The 17,766-nt window shown below is 44.3% G+C and overlaps 2 protein-coding genes across 2 annotated transcripts; both read right to left on the bottom strand.

The window, feature by feature from the left end:
- Positions 1–693: 693 nt before the first annotated feature.
- On the bottom strand, positions 694–2,172 carry LOC139823714 (uncharacterized). The gene has a single exon (XM_071796219.1). It carries the CDS (start codon positions 2,170–2,172, stop codon positions 694–696), a length of 1,479 nt encoding a protein of 492 aa, XP_071652320.1.
- A 907-nt stretch (positions 2,173–3,079) lies between these two features.
- On the bottom strand, positions 3,080–5,212 carry LOC139823713 (uncharacterized). The gene has a single exon (XM_071796218.1). It carries the CDS (start codon positions 5,210–5,212, stop codon positions 3,080–3,082), a length of 2,133 nt encoding a protein of 710 aa, XP_071652319.1.
- Between the last annotated feature and the right edge of the window lie 12,554 nt (positions 5,213–17,766).

Raw genomic sequence — 17,766 nt, 5'->3', positions numbered from 1 at the left:
CACTCGCAGGCGCGCCGTTCGGAGGACGGATCCGAACATACCGCCCGCCTCGTTTGGTAAACGAAACAGGCCATCCTATGGGTGCTGGTCTTCGCATGGCAGGAGCACGATCTTTGCCACAGGCCGCGTCATTGTGGTAGTTGCTGTTCGGACAGTCACCACTCGCACCTGCTGATCGTCACCTGGGTGGATCGCTGTAATCCTTGCCAGCGGCCATCGGTTTGGTGGTGTCAGCTCGTTCCTGATCAGACAAAGGTCGCCGACCTTCGCATGGTCAATTGATGCTTGCCATTTGGTCCTGGCCTGCAAGGTCTGCAGGTATTCTGTGGACCATCTCCTCCAGAAGTGCTCTTTCATCTGCTGCAGGTGTTGCCATCGACTGAAATTCGTAGTTGTTGTCAGTGTGGGCTCTGGGACTGCCTTGAGAGCGGCTCCGATCAGAAAATGACCGGGTGTCAGGGCCGTCAAGTCCTCGGGATCGTCGCTCATCGCTTGAAGTGGTCGCGAATTGAGGCAGGCTTCAACTTGCGCGAGGAGCGTCGATAGTTCTTCGAACGTTAGCGTTGAGTCGCCGATGACTCGACGAAGGTGATGTTTGACTGATTTTACGGCGGCTTCCCATAATCCGCCCATGTGGGGGGCCGCAGGTGGGTTGAATCGCCATGCGATACCTTCGCTTGCGAGGCTGTCCTTTCAGTAGGAGTCCTCCATGATGGCGGCTCGTAGGAATGACCGCAGCTCCTTGTCAGGTCCCACGAAATTAGTGCCGCGGTCACTGTAGATCGCGGCGCAAAGTCCTCGTCGTGCCGTAAAGCGCCTGAGTGCAGCAAGAAAGGCGTCTGTGGTGAGATCAGAGGCTGCCTCCAGGTGCACGGCTCTTGTGCTGAGGCACACGAAGAGGGCGATGAAGCCCTTGTAGGCTTTGCGGCCTCGTCCCCTTGATGTGCCCAGCAAGATTGGGCCAGCGTAATCTACGCCTGTGTGTGTAAATGCCCTCGAAATTGTGACCCTCGGAGATGGCAGGCTTCCCATTAATGGCACTGGGGATGCCGCCCGCCATCGCACACATGGGATACATCGATGGATGCATTGTCGCACGAGTGCTCGTCCCTTGGGAATCCAGAATTTCTGGCAAATCATTGCCAGGGTAAGTTGCACACCGCCATGCAGCGTTTTCTTGTGAAATGCTTCGACGATGAGTGTTGTGAGCCTTGAATCCCTTGGTAGAATGGCGGAGTGTTGTTCATCGTGGCTCAGGATGGCGTGTTTAAGCCGCCCGCCTACTCTCAGGATGCGGTCCTCGTCCAAGATAGGGCTGAGGCACAGGAGCTGGCTCCGCCGGGGGAGCGGTTCCCGACGGGAGAGGATTCTCAGTTCGTCAGCATGCCAGACAGCCTGCGTTACTCGGATCCAGGCCCATTGTGCGTCCTCCAGCTCCTGAGCTGTCAGGGCAGGCATTGCTTCATGTGGGCGCAGCACTCGTAGCCACCTTCGACACCAGGCAGTGACACGCAGCAGGCGACTCAATGACGAGAATCGAGAGAGTATTTCTGGTTCAGCGGGTTCGGCGCGTGTGGCCACGTGGGCTCGAGCCCGTTGTTTTGGTATATCGTCATCCTCTTGTGGTTCCGTGGCGTGCGGGGCGTCCCCGTGCATCCATGGGGGCCCCTGCCACCATAGGGAGTGGTCGACCAGTTCGCGGGGGAACAGCCCGCGTGAGGCACAGTCCGCGGGATTGTCCCGGCTAGCGACGTGATTCCATACAGCATCCGGGAGCTCCCGCTGGATTTCCGCAACTCTGTTGGCCACGAAGGTGGTCCATCTGGCTGGGTGTCTGCGGATCCACGCCAGTGCGACCCTTGAGTCGGTCCACAATTTGACTTTGGACTCCACTAGCTTGAGTATTTTTTGTGCGCGGGCTGCATTCCTTGTTAGCAGCACTGCCGCGTTTAGTTCCAGGCGCGGAAGTGAGACACGCTGGATGGGGGCAAGCTTGGTTTTAGCCGACAGCAGCGTGATCGTGCTCCGCCCGCCGTCAATGCTCGTTTTGAGATAGAGCTCAGCTGCGTAGGCGCGTTCAGAGGCGTCGGCGAATCCGTGCAGCTCGATCGTGCATTTCTTCCGTTGTGTGTGAAGCCAGCGGGGAATACGCAAGGATGAGATCACTGGCATTTCCGTGAATAACTGTCGCCACGCCTGCTCCTCTGCCGCAGGCAGCGGTTAATCCCATTCCAGCCCGTGCAGCCATGTTGATTGGAACAGGATTTTGGCACGGACAATGACTGGCGCCAGCCACCCCAGTGGGTCGAACAGGCGTGCAGTTTGAGAGAGCACTGTTCGTTTGGTTAAGCGTCCAAGGTCAGCTGGCTGCACCGTGAAGGAGAAGGCGTCCTCCTGGGGTCGCCACTGAAGTCCAAGGGTGGCGTGACTCACGTCAGGCTCCCACGAGTGGAGTCCTCGTTGGCGGTGCTCAGGAGGGACGTCTGTCAAGATTTTGTCGTGGTTCAAAGCCCACTTCCGGAACGGGAACCCTCCCGCCGCACACAGGGAAGTGAATTCTCCGGTAAGTTTCCGAGCTTCCTCTTGAGTGTCCGCTCCGCTGAGGACATCGTCGACATACGTTTCCTCTTCCAAGGCTGCGGCCGCTCTTGGGTACGCAAGCCTTTCGTCGGCGGCAAGTTGGCGCGTCGAGCGGATCGCCAGGTATGGAGCTGGCCCTTGGCCATAGGTCACCGTGTTCAACCATAGGTCGATGATGGCATCGTCGCTTGGTCGCCGCCACACGATCCTTTGCATGTCGCGATCGGCTGGATGGACCAGGATTTGCCGGTACATTTTCTCAATGTCGGCTATTACGACGTAACAGTGGAGTCGCCATTGCGACAGAATGTATGGCAATGCCGGCAGCAGGTTCGGGCCGGTGAGTAGGTGTGAGTTCAAGGATTCTCCGGACGGAAGTTTTGCCGATCCATTAAACACGACTCGGATTTTTGCATCATCGCAGGCCCCTTGAACACCCCGTGATGCGGGAGATAGCACTTGGGTGCCATGTAATAGTCATCTTGCTCGGGCACCTGAGTCATGTGGCTGAGTTCTTCGTATTCCTGCATAAAGCTTGCATACTTTTCGAGTAGGCCGGGATTATTCCTGCCTCGACCCTCGACGCTATGCAGGACGCGCACGGCGATGTTTCTTGTCCGTGAGAGGTCGGGGAGAGGGGCCGTCTTGAAAGGAAGTCGGACCATGTACCTGCCGTTTGGCAATCGGATGTGGGTGAATCGGTTCGGACGAAGAGATCCTCGCACCGTTGTTCTTCCTCAGTGAGTGGCAGCGGCGGGTGCTCAAGTTCCTCCTGCTCCCAGAATCTTCGAACAAGTGCAGGGAGCTCGTCGTCAATAGAGCACTGAAGAGACGTCACGGTGGCGCCTTCCTTGGTGCCGTTGGCTTCGCCGGAAACGAGCCAGCCCAGCGTCGTCTTCTGCGCCATCGGAGTCCCTGGGCCGCCCCTCCGCAATCCGTCCTCGACGATGGAGGCGTACACGTCAGCGCCCAGTAAGACGTCCACCGCACCAGCGGCGTGCAGGTCCGGGTCAGCTAGAGGGAGCCCCTCCAGGTGGGACCACCTCGGGAGCGCCGCCCTGTCCTGGGCGACGTGTGCGGCGATCCGCGGGATAATCAGCGCCGGCACGGTGATGGTGGCGTCCGTCACCCGTGAGCTGACTTGTAGAGTGATGCGTCCGCGCGCTTTCCCCGATCGCCTTCCACCGATGCCGAGGACGGTGGTGGAGGCGGGAGCGCGTGGAAGTCTCAGGCGTTGTGCGAGGGCCTCGGTCACAAGGGACACCTCAGAGCCTGGATCGATGAGGGCGCGTGCCGCAACAAGGTCGTCGTGCGAGCTTCGAATGTTGACCCTGGCGGTGGCCAACAGTACCCTGCTCACGTGGCAGTCGTCTTGACGAGCGTGGAACGAAGTAGAAGCCGCATCGGCGTTGGTAGCGGTTGCGGAGAACGCGTCGTGCATCGTGCTGTGGTGCCTCTCCTGGCAAGCAGCACAGTTTCGTTTTAAAGTGCACTTGGCGAGTGCATGCCTCCCGCAGCAGTTGAGGCACAGGTTGTTTTGTTCCACAAATCCCTTCTTCTGGTGGGGTGATTTGCGGCGGAACTCCTCGCAGCAGAGGATGTAGTGTTCCTTTTGGCAGAGTGCACATTTGTCGGCATCCCTGGGCTTTTGGCCCGCTACGTGAGACCACGCAGAGCGAGACAGCGTGCTCTGTAAGTCCCCTTTCGTACCGGGGGGTAGCTTGCCCCTGTCGGGATAAAGCGCCTCCAACGTGCGTACTCGACACTCCAAGAAGCTCTTCAGGGTGTCGAGCGATGGCGGGTCAGCAGTTCCGCTGACCAGGGTCTCCCAATCCCGACGGGAGCGGGCATCGAGCAGCTCCACGACAAGGTGGACAAATAGGTCACTGCAGTCGGTGATGGGTCGCCTAATGCTCTCGAGGGAGCCCATTGTATTCAGCATTCCCAGGAAAATTTTCCGCAGGTCGCCTACTGATTCATTCTTCATTTTTGGCAACGATGAGAATGAAGTAAAGCAGGCGCGCACCAACAGGCGCGTGTTAGCGTAGTGCTCAGTGAGCATGACCCAGGCTCGAGAGTAGTTCTCGCCCGTGGTAGGTAGGTTGCGGATGAGGGTACTGGCTTTGTCCGTTAGGCACGTCTTGAGGTAGTGCAGCCTCTTGACGTCCTCCAGGGAGGAATCTCGGTCTACCATGGAATAGAACAGATCTCTAAAGGCGGGCCAGTCCTCATATTTGCCAGAGAATTGTGGCAGTTGGATGCGTGGCAATGTCTTGCGCATCGTGCCCTCCGCTGGTTTGAGGCTCGCTGATTGGTCGGTATCTGGGCGTTCAAACCTTGCCAAGAGATCGAGAAACGCTGCCTTTTGAGACAGGTAGACCTCCTCAGCTACAGCGTAAAAGTCATCCTTGACATATTCATGCTTGTTGAGCGCTTTCCAGTGTGCAGTCATTATGTCCTCGTGATTTTCCTTGAACATATCCCAGTTCTGGTCGAGGCTGGCCATGCGAGCCGTCACGGATCCTGCAATGATCTTCGCGGCTCCTGACTTCTTCAGGTTCTCGTAGGCTCTTGCCAATCGAGTATATACCTCGTGCTGGCGTCGCACGACGCCGTCTACTTCGAGGGCCATGTTGCGTCAGGTGAAACTTCCTTTCGCCGAACCGTTCGATCGTACGCTGATGCGAGCAGTAGAAAAAGTAATCGCCGGCTTGGCTATCCGGCTCGAAGGACCATGTTTCGAAGCGGTCGGGAATGAGGAAGTCTGAGGCGAGTGAGTCGACGAGTCGAAGCTCTGGTAAAAGTGAGCTTTATTTCCTTAATAAATATACATAATGACTTAGTGCATCAACGCGTGAATTGTGGATAGGGCTTTGTCTTTAGATTTGTATTATGCCGGCGCACAGGGTTCAAGGGAAGGCAGGGCCGATGCGGTCTTCGTCTTCCTGCTCCTTTTCTTCTTCTTCGTGCGTTCCTCGGTCTGGATACCCACAGGCCTCCAGAAATTCGGAGGTAGGGGCCTTTCTACCCTTGGATCGCCAGGCACTAGTGTCAGCCCTGGTGGGCGTGTGATTCGCCTGTGCGACTCGGGGATCGTCACTCTTATCAATGGCCACCACAGCTCTGGTGGAAGTGCCGGTCCGGCAGCGGTTGGTCGTCGTGGTGGCGAGGGCCTCCTGGCTCTTCTCCTTGGTCGTGGTCGTCGGCGGCCTCTGCTAAAGCGGGCAGAGTTGCCCGGTGCTACTACCACGACGGACCGAATTTGTCCGGTTCGGCGGGTGGGAGGGGCAGGCTCTCCCTTGCGTAGTAGCAGGCGCAAGTCGGTGGCACGTCGTTCCGAGGAACGGTGCGAGGATTCCGCTCGCTCCAGGTTGGAGCGGAATATGTAAGGTTCGTCTTAATCACGGTTGCTACAGCCGGTATATGTAACGCCCGGTATCTTGTAGCCTCAACGTGAGAGAAGAGAGCGTGCTCGTCTTGGGCAGGCTCGCCCTTATGTATCTTTCTTGCCGAATTTTGATTGCGAGTAACGACAGCCGCCCCGCGGCGACAGGTGTTACTCGCGCTGGCGGCGCGCAAGTGGGGTTGTGCCACGTGCGCCCGCCGGGCGGGCTTGAGCGCGCGGGCCGGGTTGCCGCACTCGCAGGCGCGCCGTTCGGAGGACGGATCCGAACAAATATTTATAATAGAAAGTTATAAACGATGCGTTATGTATGAGAAATTTAACAGAATTGCTTTTATCAAATAGAATTAATTTGCGATTAGTTGAAGGGAATAAAAGAATAAACAAATTGGGTAAATTTCAGACACGTGTTACAGGTGTCCATCTGTAATTATCAAAAATATCGATAACTGAAGATATCGGTACATATACAGTTGCGAACAACATTCAGTAAGACACGCGAATAAAAATAAATAAAGAATTTTACAGTTAACGACTTATTAACATTAATCATGCTATATTGCGATTATGTTTTATGTTGAAATTGAAAAATATATACAAGGTGTACAGCTGAAAGAGTTACAGATTATTATTTTTAATAAACTAAGCAAAATATTAAATTGTTGTTTTCTTTAGAAATAGTAGTCCGTAACGCTTTTAGCTTCATACCTTGTATATACTGTTTATAAAATTATAAGATATATTGTTTATAAGATTAAGATGCGTAACACTACAAAAAGGCGTGATATCCGTACAAAATTACCTTTTAAAAAAAAAGGTAAAAAAAAGGCGCCAAGTTCACGCATAGTAGTGTACCTATATGTTGTTACGTCGAAAAAAAAAGAAAGTGGTAGTATTATACCTCGAAAAAATTTAAGTAACAAGTGGTAGACGTAATCTTTATATCTCGAAAAATCTCGAAAAAATCTAAGCAGTAGTATCTTTATTTCCGAAAAATTATAACCCAAGTGATCTATCAAGACACATCACAAAATTATATTACCTTATCAAAAAGAAGAGTCGCGCTTCAAGTGATCTATTACAATTACAGAAAAGAAATGATATCTCTTTAAATTACAGCGCCAATTACAGAGAGAACATATATATTGCCTCAAAAAATAATTGTTGCACTACTTTGAAAAATCTTCCTCAAAAAATAATTGTTGCACTACTTTGAAAAATCTTTAAATTGTGTTTAAATTTAACAAGGGAATACAAGATATTTAAATACAAAGTTTACATGTGTATTTTTTAGTGGTCACAAAGAATTACAGAGGTAACAGTACAAAATAAAAATATTTTATTAAAATACATAAATTTTTCTTGTAAAAAAACTTGGCGCTGCTAGACTTCGAAATTTTAAATAAATTAATAAACTTATCCTCTACTTAATTATAAGCCGCATTATCCACCGTTCGCGTCGTCACGCACACCCATATCACTCACTCGCACATCCACGCTGATAATCATTTAATATTACTCTTATCGCATTCTTCTCTGAATTATTTTTATTTATTGTTGTCTTTATTTATTCCCCTGAATTTACGTCCCGAGGTAAGAATCTCCTTTTCTTATTAATCAGAATAAATAATGACAGTCCTTCTTTGAGGACAATCATAAGAAAATAACTTTATATCCTGTAACCGAATATTTGAATTAGCACGTGCGCACTTGTAAAGTATCACTTTCGTCAGGGAGAAATCTGACGAAAGAACCGAATATTTGAGATAATAAATCCAAATGTTACCTTATTGTGGAATCTGCAGCATCCACCAAATAATTATTAATAATCCGATATTTATTTATGCGGAAAATCATCCACTGAAAGTGGGAAACTCATTCGCTGTAAGCGAGCCAGATAATCAGGATACTGGCAGCTATTTCGTCTCACTGCGTAAAAGGAACGAAATCAATTATGGCCGCTCTTGATTTCCAATATCGCTCGAATGCTCACCGTCAAGTAAAGACTCGGCTGAGCCCCGAATATACATCGTTCTTCTCTCTTCCTTTGACGTGTTCGAAAGTATTATTCGTGATTCCAATAATGACTGAGTATTACGGAACTCGTGTATAAACTCACGGCAACGGAATATACTACAACATGAGCTTTTAATACGACACGAGCGTTGAATACGACACAAGCAACGACAAGGGCAATAATACAACATAAGTAATTAATACGACACGAGCGATGTGTTTTCAACTGAACTTGAACATGTTCCCGATAAGTATTATCGTGGCAGAATGCCCAGTACGTGACTCGAACTGTTTCACTTTCGACAGAATCTGCGAGAATGGCCGGGATCGTCTCTCTGCACGTCAGTGCACGTTCGTGCTTGCGCATCCCCTCCACTCGCCTTCTTGTCACGTGATGCTAGCGTGAGCTGAACTCGGTGCGCCGCGTTGCTCGCGCGTCCGCTTGCAATAGTTACTAGGCGGAAACGACATGCCATCTAGTATTCATTCATGGAACCGCAAGAGTATATTATTAATACAATAAATGGCTGTAACCATATCTAAAAGTTACCGACATCTCCGTATTTCTAACAGTAATAAACTTGTGAAAGGGAAATATACTCCAGTTTATTATACTTAGTGTTACATTGATTCTCCGACCCGAAATCCCAAAAGAACCTTGTGTCGGCATATCCCCATTGGCGGCACAACAACTTTGTGCCGCCAATGGGGGTGCAACAAAATTGCACTTGTTTTTATGCAGTTGCGAAAACATCTCATGCAGAGAGCGAAACGAGCAGAAAAGGATCTTGCAAAAGGGGCATCAATTGAGAGGTTGAGGAACAGAATTTTTGCACCCAATAGTAGGTACCTCTTTGGATAAAGAATATATGGACGTATCAGTGATAGGAAGACTGATGGCAGAGAAGGAGACGTGAGCGCTTACGTCTGTCGTAGACGTAGACGTGAACTAAAGCAGAGAAAAACGTAGAGACGTACTTCGTAGTACGTATAAGTCGTGGTCGTGACTGCGAAAGAATTGCGTTTTGATAAGAGTACATAATATGTAAGTATATAATATACATATAATTTATAAATAAATATACTAAAATAAAATATAAACTATTTTTTACTTTAAAAACTTTATTTACAAAGATAAAATTCATTAAAAAATTTATTTGCCTTTTTTTGTACCGAATGGTCAAAATATAATTATAGTATTTGAGGTTAACCAATATTTTTCTTAGTTATTTCAGATAGTACACTGCTGCGGTAAAAAGATTTATAATTGTATTGTTATATTTCTTTAAAAAACATTTTTGAGTGCTACTTTGAGCAAAAAAATGTCGGATTATTTAAATTATTATACTGTTGATTCATCTGAAATACATGTAAATGATTGTGATCCAAATGATGGCAGTGAACCTGAAAGTATTATTACTATTGAAGAAAAGAGTGGTGATGAGTTTTTGATAGAACTGTATAGAGAACGTCCATTTCTATATGATAAAAGTAATAACAATTTTAAGGACAGCGCAATGAAACAAAATGCTTGGGGTGAAATATCAAAAATAATGATCCAAACGAACTGTGGTGAGTAAATTTCACTTGTACCATAAATTATGTAATTAATAAAATAATAATAATGTGATAATTGTTAATAAATAATAATTCTTAACTAAAATGTTCTTTTTTTATTTAAGTGACATATATACTCCTTCGTATTGCCAAAAAAGATGCATATCATTGAGAGAGCAATATAACAGAGAGAGAAAAAAAATGGAAATTGCATCAAGAAGTGGCAGTGGTGCTGCTAAATCCTCCCGATTTCCTTTTTTTAAGCAATTAGAATTTTTGGATAATGTAATTAAAAGGCGAAGGTAGGGTAACTTATTGAATTCATTATTTAAATATATATATTTGTTGTCCAACACACGAATGTTTTATTTTCAGAAGCTACACAAACTGCACAAAATCACAGTCGAATACACTTGAAAAAAATAACATTTGTGATGAATCACAAAGTGTTACAAATGAAGAATGTGTGAACACAGAAGAAAATGAAAATGACAAGGAGCACATTTATAATACGAAAAATTTTAATAAAGAAAATGAAGAGCCAAAACAGAAGAAAAGAAAAATTAATGAAACTAAGGAATTAGAACAAACATTATTTCAAATGAGTCAAAAAATTTATAATTACATGGAAAAGAAAGATAAAATTCCGACAACGAAAGCAGATGATGCTTTCATGGAATTTATTAAAATTCAATTTAGTAATATTTCAGAAAAGGAGAAAGATACAAGAAGAAAAATGGTAATGGATGCTCTAACTGCACCATTATCAGAGAAGTAAATTATCTTGTTCAAAAGTTCTTTTTGTTTAAAAAAGATTTTATACTTTGTTTAAAAATATTTTATATATTTTTTTGTTCAAAAGTTCTTTTTGTTTAAAAAAATTTTATATAGTGCAACATAGCTATAAGTAGATGCTTTTTTTTATCTGTAATAAGTTTGCTTTAAAAAGATTTTATTTACCAAAGACAACATGGAAGAGATTTTTTTATTTACCAAAGTTCCTAAGCTTGCAAATAGTATGTCTTATTTTTTTATTGTAATACTAATAATTTAAATAATTTCATAAGACTACAAAAGGTTGTGAAATACATGTTTTCTTATTTAAAATGTTACAACTAACGTTTATATAATATCATAGAATATATGGACGTACATATCAGCGATAGGAAGACTGATGGCAGAGAAGGAGACGTGAGCGCTTACGTCTGTCGTAGACGTAGACGTGAACTAAAGCAGAGAAAAACGTAGAGACGTACTTCGTAGTACGTATAAGTCGTAGTCGTGACTGCGAAAGAATTGCGTTTTGATAAGAGTACATAATATGTAAGTATATAATATACATATAATTTATAAACAAATATACTAAAATAAAATATAAATTATTTTTTACTTTAAAAACTGTATTTACAAAGATAACGATTTATTTGTCTTTTTCTTTACCGAATGATCAAAATATAATGATAGTATTTGAGGTTAACCAATATTCTTCTTGTTATATGTTGTCATAAAAATATTTAAATAGTAATATTTTTAATTATATATATTGTAGTACAAAATACAGTTATGAACTAAATATGATTTATTATAATTGTAAATTATTGTTAATAAAAGAAATAAGTAATTAATAAGTTTTATACATTAATGTTTCAGAATATATATTATAATAGTTACAGTTTACAGTCTTTGTGATAAAAATGGAAAATGATGATGAATTTCTAATTCTGGTAATACATTGGATAGGTAAACTTATGTCTTTTGCTAATACGTAAAAAAAGACAAATTAGATGGCTAAATAGACGATGGCTTGTGAGCCCTATTAATATGAGAAGAATTCAGCTTGGAGATTACAATAATTTATTCCAAGAAATAAAAAATGATCCTCAGTTGTTTTATCGTTTTACCAGAATGACATTGGTACATTTTTAGAAGTTAGTACAAATGACAAAATCATATTTGACCAAAAAAATGTTCTCGTGCTTTAGTTCCAGAATTACGACTATTGATAACTTTAAGGTATTTATATAATAACTATATGAGACTTGGTTAGTGGAGCGAGTGTGATGTGCATGCGTGTGAGTTGCGGATGAATTAGGCGAGAGTTTAGAGGGAAATTGGATACGAGGTAGGCGATAAACCGAGAGAAAGGTAGGAAGAAAAGCTTAAATTTAGGATAGGATAATAGATGCAGCAGAGAAGTATTAATTAGTGAAGGAAAAGAGCGCTAAATATTTTAGAGAGAAGAGAGGTTAGGTGAGAGAAAGCGGGAGAAAATCGCGGTGCGTTCCAAAAGGGAGCGAGATTTGCGCCACGCATAGAGTGGGTAGCGACACTAGACACTAGACGGAACGGTCTAGGCATAGAGGTAGCGGTTAAGGAGATTGGCTGGAAGAAGAGCGTGCACGCGGGGCGCACAGGATGGAGGGAGAGACAGGTGAGAGTGAGAAGGCAGCAATAAAGAATAAAAATGAGAATCCGACTACAGTGTCGGATTGCTCATGCAGTGAGAAAACGGATAAGGAAGTTTTTGCCACACCAAAAGAAGAAAAAAGAGGAAAGGGAAGACTTACAAAGGAGGAGTTAAGAAGGAGAGAAAGATCGGGCTCGCTCAGCATACTGGAGTTTATGACAAGTGATAACAGTACGGCATGCGAGTTAGCAAAAGCACAGAGGAAAAGAGAGGAAAACGAACAACGTACGATGGAAATTTTCAAGAGAGATAACAAGACAGTGAGAACGCCACCAGGTATGGACAAAGCGAAGGATGGAGCCGGTGTGGTAGGTAAGAAGAGAGAAGAGGAAGGAGTTCTGTCAGCAACAAAGAAGGATGAGGAGGACGGTTCGCTACTAGCAGTCTTGAGAGAGATTAGAAACGAAATGAGGGACCTGAGGGAAGAGATGAGAGAGATGAGAGAGAGGATGAACGTCTTAGAAGAGGGTCGGAGAAAAAAAGAAGAAAAAGTAGAGGAAAGGATGGATAAGATAGAAGTGAGGCTATCGAAGATCGAACGAAGGAGTGAAAACATAACGGATGAAACGACCAGCGGCAAAATGGAGGAGATCGTGGGAAAGGTGGCGGAGATGGTGAGGAAGAGAGAAAGAAATATGAAGGAAAGGAAGGAAAAGAAAAATAATTTAGTGATCAGAGGACTACATAAAAAGGAAAACAAGATTTTAATAGACACAGCGAAGACGTTTCTGGAGAGGGAGTTTGGTGCAAGAGCGCGAGTGAAGAAAATGCGCCATCAGGCAGAGTAGGAGAAGAGATAATAATAGTCGAAATGGACTGTTGGGAAGCGAAGGACAACATCATGAAGGAGAAGAAGAAACTGGGAAGTAAGACAATTTTCATTGATCACGATTTGACCTTTGAGGACAGAGAAGTGCAAAGACGGATAATAGAAAGGGCATGGAAAGAGAAAACAGAAGGAAAATGGGTGCAAATAGGTTTTAGGAAGCTAGAGATACAAGGTAGAAAGTATGTATGGAGCGAGAAAGAAAATAAGCTAATAGAAAAGGAAAATTTCTAGAGGACTGCCAAGTTAGGAGAAGAGTATTAGTAAGTCGAGGCATGCAAGAGTGTTCGGGCGCGCAATAAACGCGCCGAACGAATCGCCGAATTCGTTCCGCGAGAACGCGAGATAATTGCGAATGGCTTTGTTCAGCCCTTTAACTATGAGACGACCGGGGTTTCAGTTGAACGCGAACTCAATCGCTTGTTAGGAAGTTGAGTGGAAGGCCCAAAAGACAGCACTTGACTTACAATATATAAAAACTTTATTCGATATAATAACAAAACTGACGAAACGTGAGATGTACAGACAAATTAGTGCGAATGCACTCGGCGCGCTGTGACTTGTAGTGTTGGAAGCGCGGTGTTACATAAAGAGCGATTCTACCGAAACGTGGTTTTATCCAACTCTATATACTCCTCGGCGCGGTCCGTTATGTTGCATTTGCACGCGGGCGGAAACGCGATCGGGATGTGCGGACGCCCGGGGCGATGGCTACGAAAACCCTCGTAACGAGGCTGAGTACACTCGACTTCGCTGAACCATGGCCGTCGGGAGTAAGTTGGATGGAGTTCGGGAAAACTCTGAGAACCCTCAGTAGAGGCTCGAAACACCGGACCTCCTTTTGCGTGTACCCTGGGATATTGGATGGGGTAGGCTTCGCCGAAGGCAGCAGAGAGCCGGAGCTAAGACAAAGTGCCGGCTCCTGTCGGAGCGCCGACTTAAATACCCCGGCGCGGCGGGTTCGTTGGAAGGGAGGCCGGCGGTCGGGCGAGCCGCGTGGGGATGCTGACGCGGTCTCGCCTTCGGCGCGGATCGACTCTTTCCGGCGGTTCCGAACTTATCGATAATTTTGTGTGAGACGCAGACGAAAAGTATATCGCAGTAGATATAACGGACGGATACAATTTTTATATTAATAAGTTGGGGGAATCCCCAACAAAGAGGACAATAGGCAAACAACACGAATGAAGGATGGAAAAGTGAAAAAGATGAAGAAAGAAAATGGGCGAAAAATAATTTTTTGGAATGTAGCAGGTATAGAGAGGCAGGACAAAGATTGTTGGAATTACATAGTAGGTTTTGATTTTATAGGACTATGTGAAACATGGTTAGAGGAAAAGGGATGGGATAGAATTAAGGGTAGATTGCCAGAAACGCACATTTGGAAAAACATTAACGCTGTAAAGGAAAAAAGGAAGGGTAGAGCGAAGGGAGGATTACTAATAGGTATTAGAAAAGGCTGGATGGCGGAAGTGGAGAATTATGAATGTACAATGATTACAGAAAGAATTGCGCGAACGAGAATAGTAAAAGAGGAAAAAGGGCTAAATATTTTTACAGTATACAATGTAGGAGCAAAGAAAGACGTTGAACAGATAATGGCAAAAATAACGGAGCAATGCGAAGGATGCGAAGGAGAGGATATTATTATAGGAGGTGATTTTAATATTAGAATAGGAAATTTAGGAGGTGGTAGGGAGGAGGAGTATGACTTTGAAAAGGAGAGTAAAGATAAAGTTATAGGAAATGGCGGCGGAAGTTTTGTGGATATGATAAATGAAAAAGGATGGTATTTTTTAAACGGATGTACAGAGGGAGATTGGGAGGGGAAATATACGTATGTGGGTGCGAGAGGGTGCTCGGTAATTGATTATGCAATTGTAAACGATAGTGCGCAAGAGCGAGTGTTGGAATTTAGAATAGGGGACAGGGTGGACTCGGATCATTTGCCTCTGACCTTGGTACTGGAGGAAGAGGAGAATACGAGACAAATGGAGGGGTGTACTGAAAAGGAAGAAGAGGAACGGAATATGTCAAAGAAGATCATAGTTTGGAACGAAGAGGCAAGGCAATTATACAGGGAGAGGACGGAGGTATGGAATGAAACCGAGGACCAGGAAATGGAGTCGGTGGATAGGAAATGGGAGAAATTAAAAAACGGAATTCTTGGAACCTTAGTGTATAAGGATATTAAGGTAAAGAAGAGAAGGAAAATAGGGCACGAAGATTGGTGGGATAGGAGTTGTACCAGAAAGAAGAGGGAGGTGAAAAGAAAGTACAGAAGGTGGAGATGTGGAAAAGGAAGTAAGGAAGACTATTTGGAAGAAAAGAAATGCCTGAAGGGGTGGTTAGAGAGCAAAAGGATGGAGAAGAGAATGAGGGAAGAAGAGGAATTAAGAAAACTGAAGGACGAAAAGAAAATTTGGAACTATATAAACAGTCGAAGAAAGAAAAAAGAATGGAAAGAGAATAATATTCCGAAAGAGAACTGGAGAAGTTATTTCATGGAGCTGTTAGGTGGGACCGAGATGGTAGGAAGGGAAGAGGCGTTGGAGATGCGTGCCATGGGAACAGAAGAAAGAAATGAAGAGCAGGTTCAAGATACAGATAGAGAGTTGCAAGAAGAGGAAATAGTGAGGGCAGTCAGGAACATAAAGCTAGGCAAAGCTGCAGGTGTCGATGGAATCCCAATGGAAGCATGGCTGTATGGTGGCGCAGCGGTAAGAAGAGGTCTAATTGATCTGCTGAAGATCATTTGGAAGGAAAGCAAAATTCCGACCGAATGGCGAACAAGCATAGTTGTCCCCCTATATAAAAGAAGGGATAAAGAGCGAACAGAGAACTACAGAGGGATCTCGCTGCTGTGCACAGCATACAAGGTATATGCCGAAATTCTAAGGAACAGATTGGAGGAAATAATGGAGAGGAAAGGGATGATACCTGAAAGCCAAGCCGGCTTTAGGAAAGGGAGGTCCACGATGGATAATATATTTATCTTGAACCATATAGTGCAAAGGGAGAAGGAGAAAAATGCGGCAACTGGGAAAGACAAGATTTTCGCAATGTTTGTGGATCTAAGGGCAGCATTCGACAACGTTGACAGAGAAATTTTATGGAAGATAATGGAAGAGAAAGGGATGGATCGCAGTTTAATAAACAGGATAAAAGAAATCTACAAAGAGACGGAGGTGACAATAAGGACGAGGAATGGATTCACAAAGTGCTTCAAGACGAAGAAAGGTGTAAGGCAGGGCTGTGTGATGAGTCCCGCCCTGTTCAATTTATACAACGCGGACATCGATAAAGTTTTAGAAAAGCGTGGTATAGGAGGAGTGGAGCTTGGAGGAGTGAGAGTATGGTCATTAGCATACGCGGATGATATGGTTTTGGTAGCGAAAAATAGAGAGGCTTTACTAGATATAATGAACATGTTAAAAAGATTCTTAAAAGATAGGAAGCTAGAATTAAATACAGAAAAAACTAAAGTGCTAGTATTTAATAGTAAAGGTAAAAAAGACAGAATGACATGGAAATGGGACGAAAAAATAATAGAGGAAGTAGATAGGTTTAAATACCTGGGTTTCACGTTTAATAAGAAAGGTAATTATGTCGATCATATAAAAGAGCTGAAAAGAAAAGGAAGGATCGCTGCAAATAGGGTCTGGGGCTTAGGAGAAAGATTATGTAAAGATGATTTTAGTAGGAGATAGACGCTTTTTAAATACCTAGTGAAAAGTGTGATAGAATACGGAGCAGAGATATGGGGGTGGAGTGAAAAAAAGGAGTTGGAAAAAGTCATGTTAGATTATGTAAGATGGATATTTAGACTAGATTTTTGCACACCGAGGTATGTAATACTAAGGGAACTAGGATTAGAGAAACTTAAAATCTGTTGGGGTATAAGAGCCATGAGGTTCGAGAAAAGAAGCAGAGGGAAAAAAGATGGAAGTTTAGTAAAGGCATGTTAGGATGAAAAGGACACAAGGGATAAAAAGAAAAAGGATTTATATAATTTGGAACGAGAAAGGTTTTATAATAGCAATGGTTGGAGCTCTGAAATAATAAAAGAATTAAATAATGAAGGTAAAAATACTGAAGGCTTAGTAAGAATAAGGGAACAGGATATTCAAGGGCAAATAATAAACAGTAAAATAGTAGAGGCAAGGTATAATACAAGGTACAAAGATATAGAGGTGACAAACAAAACGCCGAGTTATTTATTAAAAGCGAACTTGGATAAAGTGAAAACAGGAGACGAGATTAGAGCGATGGTAAAATTAAGGTACGGTAATTTTGAGGACGCAAATAAATACTGACTTGACGAAGAAGATACGAAGTGTAGATTCTGTAAGTCAGGCAGGGACAATTTAGAGCATTATATAAGCGAGTGCAAGATCACAAGTATGTGGTTTGAGAATTTAAGTAGGAATAACGGAGAACGATTAGAGAATATATGCGATGACAAATTTAGAATGGAAAAAAAAGGTGCTAAATAGATTATGGAAAAGGAGAGAGGAATGCTACAAAAAAGATAACGATTGTAAATAATGTAAATCATAATGTATTGCGGCTTGTTTGTAAAGAAGAATGTTGTTTGATGCGTGGATGGATGTGTGAGTTAAGTGGAATTGTAAACCAAGTCCTTTCTTGGCGTATAGCTGAAATAAAGACATATATATATATATATATATATATATATATATATATATATATATATATTGTGACGTTGCAGTTCCGCTGCAGCGTTGCAGCGCCCTGCTGCCGTCACAAGGCGCGGGTTTCGCAACCTTTTTCGCGCCCGAGGACGGCTCAATGAATCGATGCGAGATCTCCAGGGAGTAGGTAAGCTAGGCCGGTTCTAGGCCATGGGATCTGAGGGGGGGTGAGAGGCGGGGGAGAACCGCGGGCGGAGAAGAC

Source organism: Temnothorax longispinosus, unplaced genomic scaffold, assembly GCF_030848805.1.
Source record: "Temnothorax longispinosus isolate EJ_2023e unplaced genomic scaffold, Tlon_JGU_v1 HiC_scaffold_16, whole genome shotgun sequence".
Classification (NCBI taxonomy): Eukaryota; Metazoa; Arthropoda; class Insecta; order Hymenoptera; family Formicidae; genus Temnothorax; species Temnothorax longispinosus.
Note: the sequence above shows the minus strand (reverse complement) of the source record. Positions and strands in the feature narration are given on the sequence as shown.